Raw genomic sequence first — 13,606 nt, 5'->3', positions numbered from 1 at the left:
GGACGGGCTATATCCCGATTTTTAGAGACTTAGGGAGATGCTCAAGACGCAGGACAGTACCCAAGGTGCTGTCGATTCCATGTTGCCACATCCACCAGCTGCAACGGCGTCTCGTTCGTCATTACAGAGTCTTTGCTCTTCCCCTGAAGTGCCTGCCGAGGTAAAGGCGATGGGGGAAGACATGTCGGCACTTCAGGCTGAGGTGGTACGTCTGCGAAGTTCGCTGGCGCTCAAGACGCAGCACCTGGATGACTTGTGGAAGCATGCGGAGCGTGCCGAGTGTTACGTGCAGGATTTACTGCAGAAGCTGGGGTACATGCAGGACATTGTGCGAGAGGAGAGCTGCAGCTCTGCCCGCCTGTCCCACCATCTCGAAAGCGTTGAGCACCCGCTGGAGGACATCGCCTCCTTCGTGACCCTGCGCGGCCGCTCGAGCTCGGCGCAGCCGACCACATCCTATACCACCGCTGAGTCCTCATTTGCCACATTGAGTAGACAGGAGTATGTCAAGCGTGTCGCGAGTGTTGAGGGAGTCTGAGATGACATCGCCATTCAAGGTGTGTGTGTGTATGGGAAAGCACCAGCTTTCTTGTTCTCCCGCTCCCGCTACTGGCTGCGCCTCGTCTCGCTCTCCAAACAGCGGCACCGCCCTGCCCATCGGGGATGGGGGAATGTTGCCGCTGCTTCGGAGAGAGAGAGGGAAACCGAGGATGAGGGGGAAGAGCAGCTATGCAGTACAGCGACTGGATACGAAGGAACGGGCAACGTTGCGTCTCTCTTTTCGTTGTGCCTGCGTGCTTCATGTCCGACCTCTCTTCCTCTTGCGCTGTGAGATGTTCTTGTGAGGCTGAGCGGCGTGTGTGGGCGTCTCCCTGTGCCCTTGCTTTGCCGCCTTTGGTGTTTTTCTTTGCTTTCGCTTCTCATTTCCTGCATTCTGCTGCGCCACCCAAGCCATGCCCAGCGGAGTTGAATGTTCACATGTATCGCTGTGTGCCGGTGTGTGTGACGGCCTCTTTCGCCCCCTTTTTCCCTTTAAAGATGCCAACAGGAGGTCGGATGATAGACATGTGCATGTTTGCGGCGCTGCACCCCTTCTTCTTCCCATCCACCCTCTTTGCATTCTTGTTCGTTATTTCACTAGCTGTACTGTGGGCAGGGTGACCAACAGGCGTCGTGAGTTTCTCTGCTTGTCGCTGATATAGGGTCACACTCCAGACTGATTCGTCTCTCCTCTTCCTCCTCCCCCTACTAAGGTGTTTGCTTTCTTCATCGAAGGATGGTGGGAAGCGAGAAGATGCCAAGCTGAATTGCGCTTCTCGAGCGGTGTTGCACGGCGCGGTGACATTAAACGCCTCCATCATCAAAGAAAGCAGAGCAAGGGAGGCAACAGGTACCAGTGGTCTTCTCCCCCACTCTTTACCCCCTCCCCAAATTCTGTGACAGGGTGTATGCAGTGACAAATCTGAAAGGAGTGAGAGCACTACTGTTTGAGATCACCCCCCGCACGCACCACACACACCATCGACGCATCACGAGTGCGCGTCTTTGAATATGGTATCCACGCTGAGAGATGATGTTGGCTGACTGAGGGGGGAGAGAAGGATGGGCACAGGGAGCAAGAGGTACCTTGCATGAGTGTATGGGTGCTGTTGCCATCTTTGGTTGTATTTCCTTGTGGTGATGTTGGTTTTATGTGAGGGGGTGGGCGATGACGAAAAAAGCGTCTCCACCAGTGACTCGGCGCCGCTGTCGGTAAACTCAATCTCGCGACCCCCACCGCTGGCTCCGGAAGGACGTCGTCTGAGATACCCTCTGCAGGGCCCCAGAGAAATGGATACAAACAGGGCGACGCCATTGGCGTACGTCCCGGCAGAGATGCACCCGCTCCCATGCTTGGCATCGGTGTTCAGCGTCACCGGCGGCGGTACAGTGGAGGATTTGAACAGTGTCTCGCTCGACTCTAGTGAACTACCGAGTTGGGCCTTCACAGCACCGGACGAGGAAGACACGTACAGGGCTGAAGAGGCGGACGAGAGCCTCGTTATCCAGAATCTGCGCGGAGGCGTGCAGAGCGACGAGGATGTCGGCACAAGGAGTGCCGAAGACGCGCATGCGTGTGTACGAAGGCTTCACGATGGCTCTCTCTCCCTGTCAGCCATCGCGGGCACCACCGCGGCGACAAGAGTGGCACGCGAGCAAAAAGAGAAGTGGAACTCAATCAGCGTCTCAGAAGCCCTGTGGCGCCTGGTGCTGCCATCCCTCAGCGCCCCTTTTCTGCCGACGACGTCAAAGCCGTCGACAGCCGCTGCCGATCGCGCATTTTCGCTCGATGGCCGGAAACCACTTGAGCGTCTAATGGACTGGGTCGTGTTCCCGCCGCGTCGCGGGGCTGTGGAGTCGACGGCAAGCAGCGCTGTGGTCACCAGCGCGCGTCCCTACCGCGGCTTTCGCGGAGATGTCGAGGAGGCCATTAGTCAGCTGAATGCGGTGCAGCTCGAGGTGGCAAAGCTGCGACTGCAGCAGGTGTTGGCAGCTGTGAATGCGGAGCAGATGAGGCGCGCGGACTAATCGAAGCGCGAGTACTCAGCGTAGAGCGAGCACAAAGTCTTACCACTTTCCTCCTCTTTCTCAGTGTGTGTGTGTACGTGTGGGGGGAGAAGGGGTGACCGGCAAAAGGGGGGAAAAGGGCAGCGGGACACTCTGCCGTCCGATCGCCAATCCTCTTCTCCGCTTTTACTGAGCGCACGTCCGCGTGTGCTCTGTGTTTTCTTTCGACCTCCTCTCTCACCTCTTTAACGAGAAAGCATCGACAAGATGATGAACGCCATAGCAAGCCAGACGTGTTCAGCTCGCTTGACAGTACCAACCATCAGCCTCCTGCCTGTTTCCATTACCTTTCCCTCTCACCTGGCGCAATGCATCAGTGCCTCCACCGAATGGCGGCTCAGTCTTTGTGGCGCAGTGGCAGCAAGAGCAGCGACAACGGCGGAGGACAATCCTGTCGTGCTCAAGGGCTGCACTGGCTACCGCTCGTTTGGGGTGGATAGGGAAAGAGAAAATGCAGGTCAACCAAGCATGTTGAGCATACGTCTCGTGCCGTTGCTGCCCAGGTCTACGCACGTACCTTGTCAGGATGTACCTGCGCATACAGGGGAGTCAACTCAAGCATGCACACGCGTGAACGCTAGAAGAAGACCTCCGAGTTTTTTGGGGGGGTGTCTAGTGCCCCTGCATGTCTCTTCTGCCTTGCACTTCATCTCTCCTCTGCAATTCTTTCCTCTCGCCTCGCGCGGTGTGTCGTCGTGTACCGCCGCCGGGGGTGTCTCACTTTGGCGGACACCCCGCGCACACACACACGAGGGGGGTTCGTCTGTTTCTCTACGCCAAGAACGAGAAAAGGATAAATCATAGAGAAGCAGCAGCAGCCCCACCAGCACCAGCACCAGCAGCATAGACAAGAGCTGAGGGCGTCTTTTCGATATTGACTTACTCTTTTCCGCTTCTCTCTTGTGCCGCTCTGTTCTCTCCGTGTCGCTGCCTCCGCCTCTCTCTCTCTCTACCCCTCCCCCCCTTTCACAACAGCAGGAGCGCTGCTGTTGAGTGTCAGGTGTCACGGCTATCGTCCTGTGTGCACTTGGGATAAGCGAAGACACACGAGTGTGCAGAGAGAGCGCGCTACGCATACTCATACTCACGCACACTGTGGTGTGTGCGTGTGGGTGTTTGCCTGTTTCCTTCGAATCAAAGAAGTCCTCGCCTGACACCGGCAGCGACTGCACTGCACTACATTTGGCGGGGAGGGAAGAGGGCGTGACGCGAGAGCACGAGGTGGGCTGGCTGGCCGTCTTGGCACGTAGGCCTGGACTACTACGCGACAGCGACCTACGCTTGCTCTCCCTCCACCCCGCTCCCTCTTCTCACTGGCACCAGTACCCTTATCCTCGCTGCATTACGCCCACGCGCTGAGCAGCGCACTTTCGTCTTCCCTGCAGTATTTGTTTTCTTCTCTGGCCTTGCTCGTTTCCCCCACACGCACGCACGCAGCCCCCCGCCTCCTCCTCCTCCCCCCCCCCTCTCTGCCCTTTCTCCTGCGATTGCTCTCCCATGCGTAAAGAAAATGGCGGGACTGCACTCAGAGAACATTTCTATCAACTCGACAAGGCTGCTCGAGCAGAGTTCGTCAGAGAAGGACATCTGCGTGTTCTGTCTCCGCCGCGCCACCCCCTCCGCCTCCGACCCGCATGCGCCGCTCTTCCCCTTCTTCTCTCTTGTCGACTGCCGCCACTACGCATGTCAGCCGTGCGCTCTCGTCCACTGCGACAATGCAGGCCGCCTCATATTCTGTCCCAAGTGCCACTGCGTCTCTCGCTTGGCGCAGTCGGGTCGGCGGCGCACGCGCAGTGCCGCGGCAGCCACCGATGCCGAGGTGGACCGCGTGACCATCGACGACGGCGTGTCGTCCACCCGTTCTCGCCGCACCCGCACTGGCACCACGCCACACCGCAGTGCTCTAAAGGGTAAGAGCGGCACCTCGAAGAGACGCGCAAACTCGGTTCAGTTTCCGACTAATCCGACGACATCAATCGTGCCCGGAGATGGTCACGGCGACGCAAGCGGCACAGCGGCGGTCTCAACAGAGGCCGACAGTGCCACTGAAGAGCACCGTCAGCGCAGGGCGTTGTCACCCTTAACGCAGGACGCCGTTGACGCCATCCCACTCGACCCAGTCGAAGCACGACGCCGACGGTCTCGCGAGCAGCAGCAGCTCCGCGCCGCTGAAGCCGCCGCCAAGGCAGAGAAAGCGGTAAGTCTGTATGCTATAACAGCCGCGCCCCCTATGCCATCTGCCTCCGCCGCCTCGGGCACCGCCGCCAACGAAGGATTCAAGAAGACGAAGGACCGCTCGCGCTCGCAGCCGGTGCCAAAGCTACCAAACACAATCCTGGAGCCGAAGCAGGAGTACCCGCTGCCGCCTCCACTGGTGCTGCACACAGTGGAGGAGGAGGAAGCACGTGCCTCTGCAGCAACCACCGAAGAAGATGAGAAGGCAAAGAACAGTGCATCGGCGTTGGCGCCGCGGCAGGTGGAGAATGAAGTCGAGGCAGCCATGGTGGCACCGAAGGACGAGTCAATTGCTGCTAGAACGTTGTCAACACCCGCCGATCTCACCGAGGAGCTCGAGCAACCGCTGCAACTACTGGACGACTGCCAGAACAACGAAGCTGAAGAGCGCAGCGTCGTTGGAGACGCTGAGGCACACGAACGCGCCGCGCTGAAGCAGCAGATGGAAGAGGAAGACACGGCCATTCACGCACGCCGAGGACTGGTGGTGGAGTTTGATTCAACGCCCATCCCGCTCCAGCAACAACAGTCAACCCCGCGTCACCAGGACTCACATCACAGTAACGTCGGCTCCCTCTCCGTGGGCGACTTCGCCGACCAGGTCAGCGGCACGTCCGATGACGAGCTGTCGCAGCGAGCATGTGAGCACAAGTCGGTCACCGGCAGCAACAGTACAAGCCGTCGGCGACGTCGCACATCTGCCAATGGCACCTCGGAGCCCCGGCCGCACTCGCTTGAGAATGGGACCTACGAACTAGACGCGAAGGTAGAGAAGGATGGACAGGTGAACGCTGCCGGCACTCCTGGTAGTGCCATCTTCAGTGTCAGGAAGTCCGTCACGGGGTCGGGCACGACCGAGGATACGCTCTCACCCATGACCTCCGCACGCCAAGCTCGTGTCTCGGCCGGCGAGGAAAGCGAGGATGACGGGGAGCGGGTCTCCGTCGTGGCTTTGTCAGGCAAAGAAGATGTAGTGAAGCTCGACGCGGCCAGGGCGGCGGAGGCGGAAGCGACGGCTGTGATGGAGGCACTGGCAGCCGCTGCTCGAGCTGCAGAAGATGTCAGAGTCCTTGAGGCGCAAGAAAGGGAGCGGCAGCGGCAGCGGCAACGGGAAGAGGAGGAGCACCAACGTCAGCGCCGCGAAGAACACGCGTCCTTTGCTCGTCACGCCCTGCAAGACCGCGAAGGCCTAGCGCGAGAAGCGCTGGAGGAGGCGGAGGCAGCTGTGCGTACGCACTACGAGCGCGGCGCTGACGAATGGCTAAAAGCGGCGCTGCCGTATGAGCTGGAGGCGCAGCGGAGAGCCCGTGCAGCAGCGGAGCACAGACGTCAGCAGGAGCAGCAACAGGCACAGTTGACAGCGGAAGAAGGTCTCGACCGGGACGAAGTGGAAGAGGCAGAAGCAAACTCGTGGTCGTGGCTGCTCTCAGGTGCTCGCGTTGACCGTGTGGTGGCGGCGACTGAAGAGGGCGACCGCGTGCAGAGAGAGTACGAAGAGCTGCGCTGTGAGCGGCTTCTGCTCCAGTTCCGTGAAGACACTGTAGATCTTGTTCACGAAGAGGAGTGCGGTCGAGCCTCCTTTGTTGAGTACGAGGCCGCGATGCGCAGTATCCTGCAGAGTCACCACGCGGCGCAACGGCAGGTGCTTGCGGAAGGCGAGCAGCGGCAGAAGGCTGAGTTTTTCAAAAAAGCTGCAATGCGTCGCGAGGAAGCGCGTCGCCAGCGCTGGCAATGGGAGCTGGATGAGTTAGATGCGGACGAGGTGGGCGACCGCACGATACTGTGCGAGGTGGAGAGGGAAGAGCGGCGCACGGCGAGCCTAATGTTTCTGCAAAGACTGGCATCCATACGGCGAAAAGGAGTGTTGTCGCTGGACGAAGTTGTGGTTGCTGCGGCCGCCGCTGCCGAAGACCCTGGCGGGTCCTCTATTTTGTCCGACGCGCCAACCATGATTGCTGCGCATGCGCCTCGTCGCGTGCAGCAGCGGAAGTCCATCACCGCCGCTCCGCTGATGACTGAGGCGGATGGAGACGGTGACAATGGCGACGCCGATGTAACCCGTGCCGCGACACCGCCGCAGCTCGGCACTCCGCTCATTACACTGGAGCAGCTCGCGGAACTGCGTGCAAGCGAAGCTGCGTACGCCGCTGAGCTGCAGGCTGCCTTGGAGCGCCTCCAGGAAGCCGAACGGCGTGTTGCCGAGGAGGCGGCCATCCGCGCGCAAGCACAACAGGAGCGCCAAGAGATACACGCTGAGTCGCAGCGCCTCTTGCTGGAGGCTGAACAAAGAGCTGAGCGACGCATCCGCGAGGCACGTGATGCGGCAGAGCAGCTGCTGCAGGCACGGCTTGACGACTTTCGTGACGAGGCGGCCCGCCGCGCTGAGCACGCGGCGGTCATGCAGGCCCTCGCTGAGGAGGAGAAGCGAGCCGTCTTGGAGGCGAAGCTGCAGGCTGCGCAGCGTCAGCTGGACGAGGCGCAGCAGCGAGCGCAGGAGGAGGTACGCCGTGCGCGCGAAGATGCGGCGGAGATGGCAGCTGCCGACGCCGCCCGTGCTGCCCGCGAAGCTCAGCGCCGCGAGGAAGAGTGGCAGGAACGGAGCCGTGCGGAGCACCTCCTGCGGCTAGCTGAACAGGCGAGCGAAAGGGAAGAGGCGATTCGCCGCCTTGCTGAAATCGAGACGCGCGCCGCAGAAGCGGTCCAATTGGCGCGTGAGGAAGCCGCACGGACCGCCGCAGAGGCACAGGAGCGGCTGGCTGACATGGTGCGGAGACAGCAAGCGCGGGAGGCGGAGGTGCAGCTCGCGGCGCAGCGCGTCCGTAGTGCTCGTGACAGCCTGCGCGAGTTCGACTCGTGTAGTCAGTCGTCGCTGCACACGACCCCATCCAGGACAGCCCAGCCAGGTTCAAGACCTGCACTAGACAGCAGCGACCATGGGGTACCAAGCCTAGCCGCTAGCTCCTCAGCCCACGCCTCGCAAGCGGCAGGAGCTGTGACATCGCAAGCGTCTGCACACACTCCCTTGCAGACCCCGCCGCTGGCTCCGTCCTCGCCCCGCACATCCTCGGCGATACAAGGTCAGTCATCGACGCTGCGCTCCACCGTAAGGGTATCAGCAGCAGAGGCAGAAGCGCATATGAGCCTATCTGACGCGACCCCTCCGCGGGTGGTTCTCAGCTCACAGCACACACCTCTCTCTTCGGTTGTCGCACCAGGCCCCGAACGCGGCGGACCTGCCGTGCCGTCGTCCTCCGCATCCGCTGCGGCCGCCACCACCAGCCTCACCGCGATAGACCCGGCGGATATCATTCGTGTCGCCATCCACTCTGCCGTTCAGGAAATCATCGAGGCGCAGCGACGGACACAAGCACTGCAGGATCGAGCTGAGAAGCAGGTCGAGCTTAGCGAGCACCGCTACCACCGCCGCAAAGGTGATCGCCTGCGTGCCGCACGGGACGTCGAGGTTATCGAGTCCTCTTACATTGCAAGCGAAGAGAACGAGAGTGAGGAGCGACGCCACCGATGGCGACCATGGACCCAGCAGTTGCACCAGCAGACCCGGCAGCGCCAACCAATGCGCGACTACGAGCACGAAAACCGCGCCGCCAGCTTGCGCACGTCAGAGGAACACCTGCAGTCGGCTCGCTCCTCTCGCGACGGCTACGCAGAAGAAGTGAGCGAAAGCCCGTGGACACGCAGCGCCTCCTCACCCGCATCACGACGGTCACCGACGGGCGCGCCACTGCCAACCGCCTCCTCTGCCGCCGCGGCCGCGGTCCCCAGCTCGGTAAGCAGCCACACGCTGCTCAGCACGTCGTCTGTGTACTTTGACAACAGCTACCGAGCCTTGGCGACGGCACGTGGCGCGACGCGCCCGTTCTATGGGCGCTGCAGCTACGACTGTCCTCCCGCCCAACCACAGCAGACGCAGCAGCCCTCGGCGTCCTTTGCGCCGTACAGTGCGGCGTCACGCGTTCTGTTTGGGCCTCGCGTGGGGCATCCGGTCCGCGAGGTGCGGCCAGACATAGACCGTAACGATGTTTCTGCCCGGAGCATGCCTGTCGGGGTCGAAGCGCATGCGTACCCGCGCGCCGCCTTGCAGCAACAGCAGCGGTACGCCACCGGGGCAACGCAGCCCCCTCCTCCTCCTCGGCAACTGTCCCTTCAGCCCACCAGCGCCACAGCAGCAGACTCTTCAGCGGCACACGCCTACAACGACCCAGAGCCGCTTCCACCAGCGTCGGCGGCGATGGAATATTCGCCACCGCCTCGCCGTAGCGCCACACGTGCCGCAGTGGAGGTGGAGTTGCAGCAGCAGCAGCAGCAGCTGCCTCGGGCGGCAGGTGCGGGCGCTAACGGGAGTAGTTGTGACGGTATCGGCGCACTCCCACAGCCGAGTCGCATGTGCCCTCGCTGTTACCGCACAGAGACCACATCCCCATGCTGGCGCTGCGGAGAGATGATCTGCCGGCACTGTGGCTTGCCACCTGGCTCAGCACGGCAGCTGTGCTGCACAGCGCACCACCGCGCGCAGCTGCGTGAATTTACGCGCCGCAAGACCTACGAGAGCGGCAATGCAGCGGCCTCCGCCAGAACTGGCAAGGTGCCGTCGTCCCCGCCGCCTCAGCAGCAGCCGCAGCAGCAGCGGCGGCTTCGCGGAGAGCAAGAGGTGCAGACTTCCTTTGTTTTCTCGAAAACCAGCGTTCGAGGCGACAATGCAGCACCCTTGGCAGATGAGTCAGCCACGCGGTTTGACGCGGGCACTTCACCACTCACGAGCCCTTCGCCGCCGTGCTTGATACCCCCATCAGCGTACCGCGCGCCGCAGCAGCACCAACAACCGCAGGTGCGACAGCACTACCCTAGCGCTTACCCACCCTTCACGACGACGGGGCCTGCGGCACTGTCGCAGCAACCAGTGTACTCGCCAGGCTACCATTCGGCCGCAGCAGTGTACCCATACGTGTACCCTTACTCACTGCAGAAACAGCACCTGTTTCCCCCCTACCAGCTGCCATTCTACACCGACAGCGAGGGACCTCATGCGATGCCTCCACCGCTGGACCCGCACGCGCCGCCATTCAGTCAGCGTCAGCTTTCTGCCCCATTGGGCTACTCGGTTCGTGCCGCAACGGCAGCGCTGGGGTGCGCTGCCGTCGACGCCAGTGGGGCTGGCTTCGCAGCAAGTATGACTCCGTCCGAGGTGAAACAGCAGCAGAAGGCTGCAGTGGCGTCATCAGGGGCTTGGACAGCGCAGGAACTGCCCCCGTCGGCGATTCAACCGGCGTCTGTCCGCACCACCACCATGCCTCCTGCTCCGCCTGCAGGGCTAACCCAGTCGCCGCCACCTTCGACGCTATCTCCGTCGCAGCAGAAAGCCAGTGAGAGCATGGCCCTCCATGGTACCGAAGGCAGAGCCATGGTGGTGGTGCCAACGGCACCCGCAGCGGCGGCCATGGATAGCACACCGTATGAGCAGGTGCAACGACAACACCCTTCCTCGACACGGACGGATGAGGGTCGCACAAATGTGGAGGCGAAGGTGCCAGGGGCGACTGGGAGCCATACCTTGCCGAACGCGATCATCGCTTCAGCCACAACTAGAAGTGCGGCAGCAAGCATCAGCCTGTCTGGTCGCGCGTCGGAGAAGCAGGGCGGCACTAGAACACCCGTGGATGCTGCGTCGACCTCGTGTGGTGGCGCTGGTGAAGAAAACGACAGCGATGGCACGTCTCGAGCGACCACCGGCGCCACCGCCGCAGAGGCTCTCGAGGAGCCCAAGACAGAGCGAAAGAAGACCTTCCCAGCGTTCTTCGTGTCGCTTGGCGATGGCAACAGCGCTGCAGAACCGCGGCGGCCGAAGCCGCCAACGCCGCGGAACTTCGTGCCGAGCCTGTTGATGCCGACGAGCCTGGCAGGGGTGCCGCCGTCTAAGAAGCAGCGGCGGCGAACCTCGCCGTATGGCGTGCTGCTCACATCGCAGAGCCGCAACGATGGGCAGATGGCCCATTACCAGCATCAGCGCCGCAAACTATCTCCGCTTCAAGCGCACGAAAGGAACTGCCCACCTGATGCTCGCAAGAGCGTCAGCCCAGGTCGTGGCTTTGGCGCGCAGCGCCCCCAGTGGCATACGTCCCCGAGTCCGTACGAGCAAGCGCCAAACGAGAGCGGCGCAAGAGACGTGCGGCGGAAGACGCCGGTCTATCCGCCACCGCAGCAGCCGCAGCGGCAGCGTGCCCATATTAACGGTACGGCGGCTGTCATGACTAAGTCTATTAAATCCTACATCAAGTCTCTCTCTCCCGTGGTCGTGGTGGATGAGTCTGGCACTCCGATTGTGTACGAGGACGTATGTAAGGCGGAGTCGGACAGTCAGCGGAGGCAGCAGCAGCAGCAGCAGCAGCGGTGGCGACCGCAGGAATGGAGCGCCACTACCGCCCAAGCCATTCATGACATCTACCTCAGTAGTGGCGGCATCAGAGGTGGTGTGGCCGATGGTAAGCGCAACCACCCTGAGTCGCACCATGACCGCAGCAAGCTGAGCCGCTACTACGTAGAGGCACTATCGCAACCGCATGATCCCTCGCAGCAGCAGCAACACGAGCGCTCGTCTCGTAGTGAGTCCTACTACCCACACTTCACTTCACCTGGCGTAACAAGCGAGACACAGTCTCAACCTCCTCATCAGCAGCAACAGCAGCATCTTTACGCGCCATCACAGCCGCACATACCCACCCACATCGCCTACGCTGCCTCACTCGCGGATCGCCGTGTGCCGACGCTGGCAGAGCTGGAGAAGCGCTTGCAGCAGCTGCGGCAGGTGGACGAGTACGAGGCTTCTCAATATCATCGTCGCCAAGTGCAGTATGCGCATCACCACCAGCAGAAGCAGCCACACATTCATGTGCTTCTTCACAACCCTGGAGCTGTGGCGATGGGTAGCCATACCGGCGAATTCGTGGCGGCATCCTCGTACGCTACTCGTGAAGTAGCGCAGCCGCAGCAGCGACGCCACAGCAGCGCAACAGGGAGGCATCCACAACAACGCACAGTGTCGCCACCCTGGCGAACGGACCTGAACTCGTCCCCGGTGCGGCCGCGGTGGGACATCAGCCAGCCTCGCTCGCCCATTTACCACCCTGCGCCGGCAACGACGGCTGGCAATTGAATTTCGCTGAGGCAGCTTGTGCAGTGCGTATGGGTGACTGCTGTGGTAAGCGATGACGCTGTGATACCACCACGCTCGTGCACCACCCATTTAGGCCGTCTCAGGTAAAAAAGGGGGGCGCGGGAGTCTTTTTTTTTCCTGCAGCACCGCTTGCCTTAGACATTTTACTTTTATATTTGCCTGTACTGTGGCCGAGGTGATCGCTGCAGTGCAGCGTAGCCCACTCGTGCAACCTCACCACTCTCGCTCTGTCTGTCTCTCTTTCCCCGTGGGTATCGCCTCCGTCTCTTCCAAAATGGTGTATCACTGCTTTGCGTCGGCCTGTCTCTCATCTTGTCTCCGCTGTGCGCTCATGGTTTAGGCATGATGACAGGTGTCTTTGCGTGTCTGCTCTTCTCATGGATGGCGTGGAAGGTAGAAGTGTCAGTGTTGGGGGAGGGACGGGGGGAGGCGTGGGGCGGTGTGCCTTTACAACGGAGGGGGGGGGGAAGAGCTGTGTGTACTTGGATAGCCTTCTCGATAAGTGAATCGCTCGCCTACCAACCATATAGAAAAAAAGGCCTCGTCCTCATCATCGCTCCCCCCCTCTCTCTCTCTCTCTCTCTCTCTCTCTCTCTCTCTCTTTTTTTTTTTTTTTTTCTTTGGAGGTGGCTGTGTTGTGGTACGAAAGTGAACCTCGGGGGCGCGCATGGCACGACACATAGGCGTCGAACACATACAAGCGCGCCTCGCCCCGCCAAACTTCCCTCCTATAAACCCGGAAACCTCCAAACACCCCGTAAACGGCACCGTCCACAAAAGCTCCCCCCCTCTCACATGCCGTCCAGCATGAATGCTAGCCGGCCCCACGGTGGGAGAGTAGGCGCACCGGCAATGTTTCCCCCCCCCACGTCCTATGGTGCGTTCCCCCCAAAAAATAAGTTGGTCACGCGCCTATTTTTCACAGGCCCGTAAGGAGCCCAGAACACCAATCCACACTGTGCTGTTACACAAACCTGTAATTGGACCAATAACCTGTCATTGGTGCAATTCGCAATCTACAGGCGACACAAGATTACAAAAAGTTGCCAACAACAACCCCCGCCACCGCACCCTATATCTCCTGATAAAACTGTGTATTCCCATCCTTAAAATCACAAAAACATCTCTGTACACACATACCAATAGGCGCGCCTAAAAAAAAAAAAACCTTGCCCGAACTAAAAATCTCCCCACCCCCTCCGCTGTACCGATAACATTTACTTCTACTCCGCTTCTCCCACCATATGGGTGCCACAAAAAAAAGCGTGAAGGAACTCCTCTCTTGAGCGACTCCTCCCTCCTCCCATATCCGAATTATAACCCTTCATATGGGAAAATAAGACCCACTCTGTCTCCCGTCACCAATATTTCTCTGTTCAATCTTACACAACCCAAAAATCGCGTGTATCAAGAAATCTTTATCCCCCTTTTTTTTATTTGGGGCCTTTTTTTCCCGTAATCATCGACTTTTTTTTTTCGGGTTTTTTTTTCACTTACCACAACACCTCCCTCTTTTTTTTTTTTTTTTTTTTTTTTTTTTTTTTTTTTTTTTTTTTTTTTTTTTCTTTTCGTCTT

General features: G+C 60.2%; 3 protein-coding genes across 3 annotated transcripts; all 3 read left to right on the top strand.

The window, feature by feature from the left end:
* Positions 1-37: 37 nt before the first annotated feature.
* On the top strand, positions 38-538 carry LbrM_19_1930 (hypothetical protein; the record flags this gene model as incomplete). Its single annotated transcript, XM_001564236.1, has 1 exon — positions 38-538. One exon carries the CDS (start codon positions 38-40, stop codon positions 536-538), a length of 501 nt encoding a protein of 166 aa, XP_001564286.1.
* A 1,142-nt stretch (positions 539-1,680) lies between these two features.
* On the top strand, positions 1,681-2,568 carry LbrM_19_1920 (hypothetical protein, unknown function; the record flags this gene model as incomplete). The annotated part of the gene is made up of 1 exon (XM_001564235.1): positions 1,681-2,568. The coding sequence occupies one exon, from the start codon at positions 1,681-1,683 to the stop codon at positions 2,566-2,568; it is 888 nt and encodes a 295-aa protein (XP_001564285.1).
* A 1,549-nt stretch (positions 2,569-4,117) lies between these two features.
* On the top strand, positions 4,118-12,010 carry LbrM_19_1910 (hypothetical protein, conserved; the record flags this gene model as incomplete). Its single annotated transcript, XM_001564234.2, has 1 exon — positions 4,118-12,010. The coding sequence occupies one exon, from the start codon at positions 4,118-4,120 to the stop codon at positions 12,008-12,010; it is 7,893 nt and encodes a 2,630-aa protein (XP_001564284.1).
* Positions 12,011-13,606: the final 1,596 nt, after the last annotated feature.

This window comes from Leishmania braziliensis, contig 21, assembly GCF_000002845.2.
Source record: "Leishmania braziliensis MHOM/BR/75/M2904 WGS CADA00000000 data, contig 21, whole genome shotgun sequence".
NCBI lineage: Eukaryota > Euglenozoa > Kinetoplastea > Trypanosomatida > Trypanosomatidae > Leishmania > Leishmania braziliensis.
Note: the sequence above shows the minus strand (reverse complement) of the source record. Positions and strands in the feature narration are given on the sequence as shown.